The sequence below is a fragment of the Pantherophis guttatus genome, chromosome 3, assembly GCF_059756535.1.
Source record: "Pantherophis guttatus breed Tessera chromosome 3, ASM5975653v1, whole genome shotgun sequence".
In the NCBI taxonomy this organism is placed as follows: domain Eukaryota; kingdom Metazoa; phylum Chordata; class Lepidosauria; order Squamata; family Colubridae; genus Pantherophis; species Pantherophis guttatus.
This window is the reverse complement of record NC_142065.1, coordinates 35,214,681-35,228,890: the sequence shown is the minus strand read 5'-3', so window position 1 is coordinate 35,228,890 and position 14,210 is coordinate 35,214,681. Positions and strand designations below refer to the sequence as shown.

Genomic DNA, 14,210 nt, shown 5'->3' with positions numbered 1-14,210 from the left:
AAATGTCCTGAAATCGAGCTCTGTGTTTGGTAAAATCATTCAGTTTTTATGGCAATCTGCAGAAGTAGTTTATTTCAAGAAGGTTTTTAAAATTATTTTCTAATCCATCCTTCAGCTCTTGGCATTTTTCCATCCAAGAAGTAAGCAGGCCCAAGCATAATTAGTTTCAGAGATAAAGCAAGTTAACTACCTGCCAAGACATGGGGATGAGGAAGTGAATAATATAAAAAGAAAAAGGGAAATATTTTGATTTGGGATATAAGATTTTCTTTATGACTTTAATTGTACTAAATTGGAAGGGTGTGTGTGCCTGTACGTTGGAGAATTATAATTTATAAGCTTGCAAGAAAGCAGCTCCAGTAAAAATGGTAATTCAGTTCATATTGTAGGAAGTTAGCACCCACCCCTTTCCTAGAAGAATGAACTGTTTTAGGAAATATTAAAAAGGCAGAATGTATTTTCCTGGATAAGAAATGGAGAAACATGTTTTAAAGACAAAGCAGCCCCCACTTTCCTGCCTTCCCCCCTTTGTCAATGGGCCAGAGGCAGAAACCCAATCCTCCCCCACCTTTGTCAATGGACCATCAACTGCAACACAATAGGACCCATCTAGCAACAGAAACTCACCACATGGCATCTGGGAAGATTACTTCAGCCAGCAAGGCTAGCTAAGACCCCCACCCCCTAGGAGTCTGACAATCAATCAGGATACTCTTCCTATGCCCCAAGAAGTTCAAAGCTCAGAGGGCATAAAACCAAGGCACGCTCAGCATCTTGCCCCTTTTCTGTTCAGGAACTCGAACCATGTGATCCTGTCCACCATTAAGCTATCTTTCCGAGCAGTCTCCATGTTTTCAGTGTCTTTTTCCCCACTTGGAACTGAACCCAGATGGATATTTCTTCCAACTGTAAGGTTCCAAAATACACTTGAGTCACCAGAATGCCAAAGAGAGAGACTCAAGATGAGGCTTGCAAAAAAAACAGATTTTATTTATGGCCAAAAACAAAATACCGGGTGGAACTATATCCAGAACATACAGATACAATGCATGCGAGGAGATAGCCACACCTTGGGGAAGGTATGGCGTCCTTTTATACCCTCAGAGACGTCAGCTTAGTACCCAACTCTGGCCTCCCAATCCAGGCCCGTGGATTCCTTGTTGCCCTGCAAGGGGGAATAGAAACTTCCCAATTAGTCATCTTGAGCATTTCTTTGTTTACTCAATTGGCCACTTAGGCCCCCTGGCCCTGGAAAGTAGCAGTCTATCCAGATCAACATAAATTAAGACTGAGATAGTACCATGCTCTTAGATGGCACAAGAAAAAAACAGGGAGAAGATTAATATGGGTTCAGGTCAAATGGCAGGGACATATGTTTGACAAATACCAGATACATTACAGGCCTAATAACAGAATATGTTTGTTACAGGGGATACAAATATAAAGGCATAATATATGTGATACAAATACAAAGGCATATGTGTATTACAAGAACCTAATGGTTACAGAATCTAGTATACCAGTATATCATATCCTAGCATTATTTATTATATCCTTATTATTGTTTCCCTTCACAACAATGTCCTGCCTATGTTCCTTTTCTCTTAATATTTGGACAAAATGGATCATCTAAGGATGAGACAAATCGTGGGAAAAGAAAAGTGCATTCCCTGCAGTTTTATTTGACATTACTTTGGAAAGGCTCACGTTTGAGAATAATAGCCAGTTTGGTGTAATTGTTACCAGATCAAACTAGAAACCAGGTGACTAATCCTGCCAAAGCCAGCTGGGTGACTTTGGACTAGTCACTCTCTCTTCTTAGCTCTAGGAGGCGGGCAATGGCAAACCACTTTTTAAATCTTGGCAAGAAAATATTGCATGGTCACCAGGCATCAACACTAACTCCAAGGCACACACTCATGTCTGAAGAGGGGAGGTGGCCGAGACATTTTTTTGCATGGAGAGAAACGCAGAGAATGGAAGCTACCAGATCCATTCTGGAGAGTTAGTGTAGGAAGTTAGCACCCACCCCTCTCCTGGAAGAGTGAAATATTTTAGGAAATATGAAAAAGGCAGAATATTATATTTCCCTGGGAGAAGCATGTTCCCTGGGAGAAGCAGCTCCCACCTTCCTGCCCCCCACCGTTTGTTAATGGGACAGAGGCAGAAACCCAATCCTTTGTCAAAGGACATTTGCAACACAATAGCAACAGAAATTAACACAATGGGCCCCATCTAGCAACCGAAACTCACCACACGTGACCTGGGAAGCATGTAACCTGGGAAGCACATGTGACCATCAGCCAGCAAGGCTAGCTAAGACCCCCACCCCCTGGGAGTCTGACAACCAATCAGGATACTCTTTCTGGGCCCCAGGAAGTTCAAAGCCAGAGAGAGCATAAAAACCCGAGGATTTACTGTATCTGCCCTTTTTCTGTTCAGGAACTCAAGCCATGTGATCCTGTCCACCATTAAACCATCTTTCCAAGCAGTCTCCATGTTTCCAGTGTCTGTTTCCCCACTTGGAGCAGAACCTAGAAGGAAGTTTCTTCCAACATTAGGAAGGGAGATTACAACATGGAACCACATAGCACGTGCTGTCGTTAGTTATTACATTTGTAACTACTTCAACGACTATCTTTTAAAAAAAGGATTATTGCCTTTTCATTTGAAAACACGGAACAGACGACAAGCAGGCCGATTTAAACCTCGGAGCCTGGGTAGAGATGTCCCCTTTGTCCCAACCACCCTGAATAGAAAGGCGAACATAGCCACCAGCTTGAGCCACTGCTCATTTCTCCGAAAAGGGGCGGGGAAGCCAAAAATATCAACGTGGGGGTGGATGGGTCCATTGGCGGGTCGAGGTTTCAAGGCTCTTCTTCCCACGCGTTTCCAGCTATTGTTAACGTGGCAGGTTGAGTCTGCAGCGCGGCTCAGGCGCGCAAAAGTCTCCCTTCGTGGTCGCCCCTCCCGACCCGGGGAAGCCAGCAACAGTCACGTGGCTCCCTCCCTCCGCCGACTCGCCGGTGGTAACGTGAGGCAGCAACGGGGCGGATCCGGATCCCGCGCAAGCGAAGGATAGCAGCTTGCTCGCCCTTCTCCTCATCAGTGCTGCAGCGCAATGTCGAACGCCCTTAAACGGGCCCGGCCCACCAGCTCGCCCGATGGCTTCCAGACGCCTCAAAAGCGCGGCGTTCCCGCTGCGGATTTGGCGGGTTCCGTTAGCCTCCATCCTCGGTCCTGGGATACGGAGCAGCTGTGCGCCTTCCTTCAGACTCAGGGCTTGGAAGCTGCGGAGCTGCAATGCTTTCGAGGTGCGCGGGAGGGCCGGGCCGCGGGAAAGGCTTATTAAAGGAGCCGCCACCTAGTATTGCTGTGGGCGGTTGCCGGGCATTTGCAGAAAGAGACTAGAATCGAAAAGGGGTTCTTTTCCGAAGACTTTCGTTTGGGGCAGGGCGCTCCAAAAGTGATGGCCGTCATTGCCCGGGAACAAGGGGCAGGTTTATTTTCACGCTGGGTGGTCTAGAGAGAGGGCAATGGCGCTTTTTCTAGTGCAAAAAATAATAATCTCGGAATCAAAGGGTCCCCCCCCCCCACCTGCTCCTAGCCACACTGGCCGCATCCTTTTCCTCCTGTGTTTGGCTTCATCAGCCGTGAATGGGACAGCTTGAATCACCATCCTATGTTGTTGTTAGTTGCGAACTCGTGTCTGACCCATCGCGATCCCATGGACAACGTTCCTCCAGCCAGGGGTCCCCAAACTTGGCAATTTTAAGACTTGTGGACTTCAACTCCCAGCCGGGGAATTCTGGGAGTTGAAATCCACAAGTCTTAAAGTCGCCAAGTTTGGAGATCCTTGCTCCAGGCCTTCCTGTCCTCTACCATCCTCTGGAGTCCATTTAAGCTCACGCCTACTGCTTTAGTGACTCCATCCAGCACCTCATTCTCTGTCGTCCCCTTCTTCTTTTGCCCTCAATCTTTCCCAGCATTAGGCTCTTCTCCAGTGAGTCCTTCCTTCTCATTAGATGGCCAAAGTATTTGAGTTTCATCTTCAGGATCTGGCCTTCTAAAGAGCAGTCAGGGTTGATCTCTAGGACTGACAGGTTTGATCACCTTGCAATCCAAGGGACTCGCAGGAGTCTTCTCCAGCACCATAGTTCAAAGGCCTCAATTCTTTGGTGCTCAGCCTTTCTTATGGTCCAACTTTCACAGCCATACATTGCAACTGGGAAAACCATAGCTTTGACTATACACACTTTTGTTGGCAGGGTGATGTCTCTGCTTTTTAAAATGCTGTCTAGATTTGCCATAGCTTTCCTCCCCAGGAGCAAGCGTCTTTTAATTTCTTGGCTGCAGTCCCCATCTGCGGGATCTTGGAGCCCAGGAAAATAAAATCTGTCACTACTTCCATTTCTTCCCCATCTATTTGCCAGGAATTGAGAGGGCCAGATGCTATGATTTTAGTTTTCTTAATGTTGAGTTTCAAGCCAACTTTTGCATTCTCCTTCTTCACCCGGATCAAGAGGCTCTGTAGTTCCTCTTCGCTTTTTGCCATTAAAGTAATATGATTGCATATCTGAGGTTGTTGATATTTCTCCCAGCAATCTTAATTCCAACTTTTGATTCATCTAGCCCTGCCTTTCTCATGATGTGACCTGCATATAAGTTAAAGGGATAACTTTAATTTATATGCATAAGTATAAGTTGAGGGATGGGGTCTTCCCTGCCATACTCAAGGAGGCAGTGGTTCGTCCCCTCAAGAAGCCAGCCCTGGATCCGGCCTCCTTAAACAACTTTCATCCTGTCTCCATCCTTTGCTTTGTAGCGAAGGTTGTTGAGACCGTGGTGGCTTACCAACTCCCACAATTCCTGGAGGAAGCTGATTACCTAGACCCGTACCAATCGGGTTTCAGGCGTGGCCACAGCACGGAAACGGCATTGGTCGCCCTGGTGAATGATCTCTGGGTTACCCACCGAGCTCCGGACAGTTCCCGATCTCTGCACTTTCTGCGCTGGCCTGAAGACATGGTTGTTCCAGCAAACTCCCTGATCAACTATGAGATTTTAATTTTGGGGATTTTAATTTTCATATTGGTTTTAGGTGTTATTGTTGTTTTATTTGTGTGAGCCGCCCCGAGTCCTTCGGAGAAGGGCGGCATATAAATTTTAATAAATAATAAATAAATAATAAATAATAAATAAATAAATAAATAAATAAATAAATAAATAGATGATAGATAGATAGATAGATAGATAGATAGATAGATAGATAGATAGATAGATAGATAGATAGGCAGGGCGACAGTATACAGCCTTGCCAGACTCCTTTCCCAATTTTGGACCAATCAGTGGTTCTGTGTCCAGTTCTCACTGTTGCTTCTTGACCCGCATATAGGTTTCTCAAGAGACAAGATGGTCTAGTACTCCCATCTCTTTAAGAACTTGCCATAATTTGTTATGATTGACACAATCAAAGGCTTTAGCATAGTCAATGAAGCAAAAGTAGATGTTTTTCTGGAACTCCCTAGCTTTCTCCATGATCCAGCGTATGTTGGCAATTTGATTTCTAGTTCTTCTGCCTCTTTGAAATCCTGCCTGTACTTCTGGTAGTTCTCGATCCACATACTGCTGGAGCCTAGCTTGTAGGATTTTAAGCATAACTTTACTAGCATGTGAAATGAGTGCAATGGTGCGATAGTTTGAACATTCTTTGGCATTGCCTTTCTTTGGAATTGGAATGTAAACTGACCTTTTCCAATCCTGTGGCCACTGTTGAATTTTCCAAATTTTCTTGCAAATTGAGTGTAGCACTTTTACTGCATCGTCATTTAAGATTTTGAATAGCTCAGCTGGAATACTGTCATCTCCACTAGCTTTATTGTTGAATGAGATAACTTGAATTACCACCCTTAGTTGGGATTAAAAAATGTAATAAAAAATAAAATAATGAGGCCTCTTGAGAGATGACTCACAGCTGGGTCCATGTGATAAGTAATGCCCTATCATGGAAACAGCTGGTGCTGCCGGCCTTGAAGGAAGCAGTGATATATATCATCTCAAGAGACCAGGAGAGGTCATCTGATATTGCAGTGTGTTACATGCAGATCTTGCAAGGCTCCCTTGCTTCCTAAGTGGGTTTTCCAGATAGATATAACTGCAATAGATAAAGCACATGTCCTTCTGCCAAGTCTGAATCCAAAGAAGACACTAGGGATAGGCTAGGATCTCTTTTTATTCCCCAAAGTTCTTGCTTTGTTGGGATTGTATCTTTTTTCATGGCTCAGGCCCAACTTCCTTTGACTGGTTCAAGTGACAGCTTTCCTTTGTTTTCTTAATGACTTTATTTCTTATCTACTTCCCTGAAGGAATCTTTTAGATAAGATTCCTGGCTTTTGTCTTCTCTGCTTTTGCACCTGTTTTATCTTTAGTTATGGCAGCTTCAGTCTAATGTCACAGGTGCAGTATCAGTATGCTGAGGATACCTAATTATACATCTCTGTTCCTTGCTGGCTAAGAGATACTGTCCTGCTTTTGGCCCAGTACCTGCCAGCTACTAGGGTTTGGATGGGAAAGAGCGAGTTTCAACTCAGCCCTAGCAAGTGGCTCTGGATTGTTGGGACTACTGAGTCCAGGCATATGTCATTTTGATTCTTGCCAAGCTGGAATGGAATTTAATTTAATTAATTCAATTTATATGCTGCCCCTCTCTGAAGACTCAGGGCAGCTCACAATACATTTTAAAAAATAATTATAAAAAAACATTTAAAAATTAAACATTAAACATTAAAAACTCATTCACGCCATTCATGGCCAGATCTCGCCGTAATGGAATGGAATGGAATGGAATGGAGTGGAGTGGAGTGGAGTGGAGTGGAGTGGAGTAGAGTAGAGTAGAGTAGAGTGGAGTGGAGTGGAGTGGAGTGGAGTGGAGTGGAGTGGAGTGGAGTGGAGTGGAGTAGAGTAGAGTAGAGTAGAGTAGAGTAGAGTAGAGTAGAGTAGAGTAGAATAGAATAGAATAGAATAGAATAGAATAGAATAGAATAGAATAGAATAGAATAGAATAGAATTCTTTATTAGCCAAGTGTGATTGGACATACAAGGAATTTGTCTTGGTGCATACGCTCTCAGTGTACATAAAAGAAAAGATACATTCATCAAGAATCATAAGGTACAACACTTAATAATAGTCATAGGGAACAAATAAGCAATCAAATCATATTAGGAAACAGTCAGTATAAATTGTAAGGATACCAGCAACAAGGTTACCGTCAGGGTGGATAAAAATCAATGATTTTTTTAAAAAAATCAGATTTTTTTGATTTAAATCGGAATTTTTTTTTTATTTTTATCGAATTTATTTTAAAAAACTTTTGGGGTAAAAATCTATCGTAAGATAGTTTTCTGTTTAAGATACATAATTTAGTTTATTCAGCATGAAATGGAGCTTAGTTATGTAGCATGGTGCTATATATTCTGCAACACTGGGACTCGGTGAGTCAACAGTGAGTCAAAGGAGTAGCAGAGATGACAGTTGCTCTTTAAAAATTATGATTTAAATCGAGTTGATTTATGGAGAGTAAAATGGTTTACAGTTGATAAGTAAAGACTCTTAAGTTTTCATCACAGAATTTATATATTATAATTATATCCACCAGAAACAGCTGACACACAATTTGGGGCTACTCATGGATTTGAAAATTCTGCTTGTGAGACAAGTGATAATCATGGCTATGGAGGCCTTTAGACAAATCCATCTCATGCACCAATTGCAGTCATTCCTGGACTGGGATACTTTGCTCACAGTCACTCAAATCCTGGTCATTTCCTAGATGAATTACTGCAGTGGCTCTACATGGGACTGCCTTTGAAGATCATCTAGAAACTACAACTGGTCCAGAATGTGGTAGTATTTGCAGTTCTAGATGCCTCACATTTTGCTCATGTTTCATCTCCATTGAGGTGATGAAATATGAGGTGCAATGGCTCCAGTTTCTTTGCCTGATGGTGATTGTCACCTTTAAAGCCCTAAATTTCATGGGCTTAGACTACTTATGGATCCCCTCTTTTGAGGGTATCTGCCCATATTTCTAGGTAAAATAGAGTGGGTACACACTAGGTCCCTTCTCTTAAACATTGTCATCTAGGGACCTAAGCAGCACATCTTTTAGAATGAATTAAAATGGTGTGCTGTTGGTTTAATCCAAGATTTGTAGCAATCAGATTGTATCCCAACATCTTATCTTAAACCACCATTAACTCTATCCAAAACATAGGTTCTATCATGATAAAAAGGCAATTTTTTTCCAATACTGATTATTTAAAATGAATTTTATGAAATTAGTGTTTCAGTTACTCACCTTGTTTCCTGTTGGATGATGTCCTGACTTTTGGTTTATATTGCCCTCGGGCAAGTAACAGCAATATCAGGCCTGCTTTTGTTATGGTTACATCAGTGTAGCAATTGTTGGCTGAGGCTTTAAATCATTGATGAAGAAATGGCTCTAGACTGCTTCTAGTCCTGCCTGTGGAACTCACCCCCACCTCCAGAAGCAATCACTTCATTTATCTCCTAATGCTGGTACAGCCAATTCTTAATTGATCATTGCTAATGTCTGAATAATATTTGAATTGAAATCACCTGGCAATGATGTTGCTTTCTCTATCTTCCTGTGAATTATCTTCTTAGGTTACAGTATAAAGAGCTTTTAGGTAAATGGATTAGGCAGTTAGAACTCAGGTTGTTTGCTGTGAGGTTCTTCACTGGGTGAGTTTGGGCTATTATTGATTTTTTGTAGCCTAATCCTACAAGACACAGATGATATATTAAATTTAAAACTGATGTCCAGCTTAGCTTACATACAGGCAATCTTATTATTACTGTCTTAGAACTGTGACTGTAGAAATGAATTACCAGAACATAATTCAAAATTATGTGCGGGCTTCTCGGCTCTCTGAGCTTGCTTGTTTTCTTGTAGACATTACCCAATCTAGATAACATTATCAGGGCTGGTAAAAATGCTTTTATCTAAAGTAAAGCTATCCTTGGAATGCATTCCTTATCTCATTTCTTTGGGCAAGCTATCTTCAAGGTTTGTGAAAAGTAAAAAGGCCAACAATATCTTAGAACAGGGGTCTCCAACCTTTGCAACTTTAAGACTTGTGGACTTCAGCTCCCAGAGTTCCTTTGCTGGCTGAAGAATTCTAGGAGTTGAAGTCCACAAGTCTTAAAGTTGCCAAGGTTGGAAACCCCTGTCTTAGAAAACAAAGTGAGACGTGGTTTCAGAATCTTAATAAAAGTGTAATTGTCAGCTGCCACCTTAATGCTTGCTTGTGCTTCCCTACTATATTGTAACATACTGCCATGAACTATGGGAAGTGGTGAAATAAAGGGGAAAACAAAAGTGAATGCTGTATCTCTTGGAGATTCTGCTTCAAGGTCACCTGGCATACCAGCTGCATACCATTCTGCGCTTGGACAGGCCTGCTTGAACCTTACTGGTCGCGTAGGGGTCAGCAATGGAAGGTAGTTAAGGGAGGGAAAAGTTGGACTAGAGATTTTGGCACCTGATTCTCAGTTCTGGCTATGCACTACTGCAATGCACTTGAAATAACACTATACCTTTCTCAACAAATGGAGCCAAGGATCATTTGCATTTAGAGGTTTAAGTTTGTGGCAGATCTGGCAGTAATCCTCTAATAAAATATCCTAATACTATGTATTAGTAATACTGCAAGTCCCTTGGACTGCAAGGCAATCAAACCGGTCAGTCCTAGAGGAGATCAACCCTGACTACTCTTTAGAAGGCCAGATCCTGAAGATGAAACTCAAATATTTTGGCCAACTAATGAGAAGGAAGGACTCACTGGAGAAGAGCCTAATGCTGGGAAAGATTGAGGGCAAAAGAAGAAGGGGACGACAGAATGAGGTGCTGGATGGAGTCACTAAAGCAGTAGGCATGAGCTTAAATGGACTCCAGAGGATGGTAGAGGACAGGAAGGCCTGGAGGAACGTTATCCATGGGGTCGCGATGGGTCGGACATGACTTTGCAACTAACAACAATACTACATAAAAAATCCTTAATAACTGGCAGGTCAACATTTCAGAAGAAGGAAATGGAAAACTTACTTCTCTACTGTCAAAAAATCTGCATGGACTTGTCCGTGAAATCAGCAAAAAACAAGATCATTGCAAAGGAGATTAATATGTAGAAACATGTTACAATTATACTACATGGGATAGAAAGAATATATTGTTATATATTCACTTGGATTCCCTGTTTCATAGTAAGCATGATCTGCTCTGATACTGATCTGATCTGCTCTGATACAGCCTTCTGGGATTGCTGTTTCCCCTCTAGTAATGTTAGAGGGTGTGCCCAATAAGCTTTGTGAATTGGGTTCAAGCTAGAACGCTGTGATACTTGACAGTCTGGCATAGAATTGCTTGCTCTGCTCAGTAAGTAAGCAAGATCAAACTACCATGCAATTAGCAAATCTTCAGGGCACTGGCAAGATCCACGTTCTTTATTGTGTAACTTCCTGTATCCACAGGGAAGTTTTGAAATGTATATTGGAAGTCTTCTGGTTATGCTAATTTATTCCAGGATAAATGTAATATTCAGATTTTTCTATATTTAGGGAACAAGAAGAATCACTTTATTACAGTAATATGAAGGATTAATTCACAGGATATCTATGCCTTTAATTATAATTATTAAATGTTTATGTTGCCTGACTCTCAATAAACTACTAACTTGGATTAGTAGTAGGGATGAAATGCTCCCGGTTCAGACCAGATCGCCCGATCCGGTAGCAATCCTGGCAGGTAGTTCGGAGAACCGGTAGCAATCCTGGTGCGAGGCTCCACCCACCCGCCTGGTTGTCATTACTTCCTGGTTTTAACCAGGAAGTAATGTTTTGTACCCTCTGCACATGCAGGGGTACATGCCAGAACTGGCAGTTAAAAATGCTTTAAAAAGTAAAAAAAAAGAAAGAAAAAGTTCTGACATCACTCAGCTGATCATCGGAACTTTTTTTAAAAAACTTTTTAGGCATTTTTTTACTACTGGCTTAGGCGAATAGGTAGTAAAAAAATGTGTTAAAAAAGAAAAAAAAAGGCTCTGACAATCACAGCTGTGCCACGCGATCATTGGAGCCTTTTTTTCTTTTTTAAAGCATATTTTTACTACTTATTCGCCCGAGCCGGTAGTAAAAAAAAAAACACTTTTAAAAGGTAAAAAATAAGGCTCCGAGGTGCACGATCGTCGGAACCTTTTTTTATGGGGGTGGGGTTCCCTGAAGCCTGCTAGGCCAAAAACAGAGTGTAGGCAAAAAACGGGGTGGGGGGTGCGTTTTTGAAAGAGAGAGAGAAAAAAGGGAGGGAAGGAGGGAAGGAAAGAAGGAAAGAGGAGAGGAAGGAAGGACTACAAACCTGGCACTAGACGCAACCTCAGAGGATAATCCAGGGCTGGTAGGGACCTGGAGGTCAACTAGTCCAGTGGTCACCAACCAGTGGTTCACAGACCACTGGTGGTCCATGAGAAAATTTTGGTGGTCCGCAGAGAAATTGTTGCATTTCTCTCGAGCCCAACTAAGGTTTCCTTCACTGCTTGCGCTTCAGCGCTTTGACTCTCAGAGACAGGATGGGGTCCTTCAGGCAATTAGCTTGGGCGCCTGTTAGCAGAGAGAAGCAGCCGGTTTCAACCCTGGCTTTGCTGTCCATTGCAGACACTAGATCAGCCCCCTGCAAACTCTCATCTCAAGGAGCGCTCGCTGAAGCGGCACGGGAAACTTTGGCCAGGCTCCTCGAGAGACAAGAGTTTGCAGGGGGCCAATCTAGCATCTGCAATGGACAGTAAAGCCAGGGTTGACTCTGGCTGCTTCTCTCAGCTGTAGTGCTTCCTGGACATGGTTTACTGCTCCAAGCCCTAAGGGCTTTGAGCCCCAAGCCCCCCCTCATCAGTCCCCCGCAGCAGCTCCCCTCCAGCTGGGAGTTGAGCCCAGCACCGGCTCTCGTATGCCAAGCCAAGCCCTTCATCTACTTCAAGCCATCATCTATCAGGGGAACCCCACAAAGCCCTCGCCATTTCTTCCATCCTTCTGCCCCCAACCTACCTTTTGGATGAGGTGGAAATACTGGATCTTCAGAGGTTGGGTGGCTACGGCTGGGAAGAAAAGGAAGAAGTGGTTCCAGCGGAAACCTCCTCCTCCTCCTCCTCCTCCTGGAGATATCTTTGAGGTATCTTTGCCTGACTTTTCCATGCAAAGCCGACTGGCTCTTTCCCTTTCTTTCCCTGTGGCTCTTTCTGGGGAAAAAAAGACCCCTTCCTCTTTTTGTACCCAGCTGGCACTTTCCAAAGCTGGCTTTTCCAGCGTTAGCTGCCCAAATCCCCTTTGATTGTGATTTTTTAAAATTATTATTCGGCCGTTCCTTTCCGGACATCTCCGTTTTTCTCATTTATTTTTTTCCCCAACCATTACTTTTCCAAGTCCTCCATTTGCTTCCAGCCTGCTTTTATTTGCCTGTGCGATTTAAAAATGAAGATTTAGAAACACCGGGCTTTAAAGACTTCTCTCTGTATTGGATTGGTGAATAAATCCCAGGCATGAATATGCCTATACATTTAAAATGGGAATGAGTAGAAATTATTTTAAAAAATTTAGCATGAAGCGGGGGAACTGAGATTTGTTAGCTTTGCTTTCTTTGCTGCATTGCCTTGATTACCGTATGTTGTGCAAAAAATAATAATGATGCACCGGTTAAGATTCTAGGTTGATGCTGATTAAATTTAAAATAGGACAGTTATGAATAGTGTACTGTAATGTAGGGAAGAAATGATAAAATGGGAAAAAGCTGTAGTGCTTCCTGGATGCGGTTTACCACTCTGAGCCCCAAGTGGCAGGAGACAAGGGCTGCCTTGGTGCCACCAGCTGGCACAAATATACCATGGTGAAGGTGGAATGCTGATACCATGCAAATACAAGTAGCACTTCACTCCCGCACCTTCCAGCCATCGCCACCGCCATTTCAGCCCTCTTGCCCCTCCCCCCGGTAACAGCACCATTATCTCCTTGCAGCCAGCAACGGCTGCGTTCCTTTTTGCATGTTGCACCACCTGCAAAGTTGCACATTGCACGTGCCACCCCCTATGGTGGAAATTTCCAGCCCCACCATGGCCCGGTCCCATATTCCAGAGCTGTGGTAGTCATAGGACTGGCCCTTTGATCATCCCGGAGCAGCTCCTCCACCCGGGTGCACTGGCCTGCAGGGGAGACTTTCCCACCAACATCAGCAAGCCACCGTCAGTCTGCCTGTCTTCGTTTTCCTTCACTTAGATTGACCAAGCTTCTTGAGAGAAAAAACACAAAAGAGGTTTCCAGGCTGTGTGCCTGGAGCAAGCACTTTCTCTCGGGCCTCCCACCTGAAGGCCTCACATAAGCAGACAAGTAGGCCCGAAAGGCAGCTGAGCCTCCCTCCCCAGTGGTCCACGGGATTTAAAATTATGAGTTTGGTGGTCCCTGAGGTCCAAAAGGTTGGAGACCCCTGATCTAGTTCAACCCTACACCAACAGGACATTCTTAGTGAGTTTCTGTCTTTTGATCCCCCAGTCACATGGTTACATAGCCATGCCCACCCAGTCACATGACCTGCCCACCAAACCCCGCCCACCAAGCCATGCCCACAGAACCGGTAGGAAAAAAATTTAGATTTCACCACTGATTAGTAGCCTCTTCATACACTATATTTTCATGGCTTCTCTTTCAGGTTTATTAATGTATATATTATTCATGAATTGTACTCCTGTATTCAGATTAATTGTAACCTGCCAAATAATTTCAAAGTGACAATTTCAGAAAGAAATGTTAACATTTATGTATTTAACTCCCTAGAACATAAAATAACTGGTTCAACTGTACCATATCTCACTGACTCTCATCTTGAAAAAATGGGAATTTGGTAAGCAACTTTTATCTATTCAAATTGAAATTATAAGAATGTTATGTCTTCTGTACTTGCATAGCCCTTTGGTTGTTGTTGTTTGCCTAAATACTATAATATATTTAAGTGACTTTCATTTTCAGATGCTGTTTTTTAGGAAGATTCTTTTATATTGCTTTGGTACACAGAAAAAATGGAAGATATAAAAAAGGAAAAATACAGGAAAAAATAAACAAACATAATACATACCAAACATTTAACAACCTCTAT

At 43.0% G+C, this 14,210-nt stretch overlaps 1 protein-coding gene across 1 annotated transcript in view; it reads left to right on the top strand.

Annotated features, from left to right (window-relative positions):
• The first annotated feature begins 971 nt into the window (after positions 1-971).
• SAMHD1 (SAM and HD domain containing deoxynucleoside triphosphate triphosphohydrolase 1) overlaps positions 972-14,210 on the top strand; it is a 35,263-nt gene continuing 22,024 nt past the window's right edge. The window contains exons 1-2 of the mRNA XM_034414080.3: positions 972-3,314; positions 13,892-13,958. Coding sequence (XP_034269971.2) covers positions 3,122-3,314; positions 13,892-13,958 — 260 coding nt within the window. The 5' untranslated portion in view covers positions 972-3,121. The remainder of the gene's footprint in view (positions 3,315-13,891; positions 13,959-14,210) is intronic.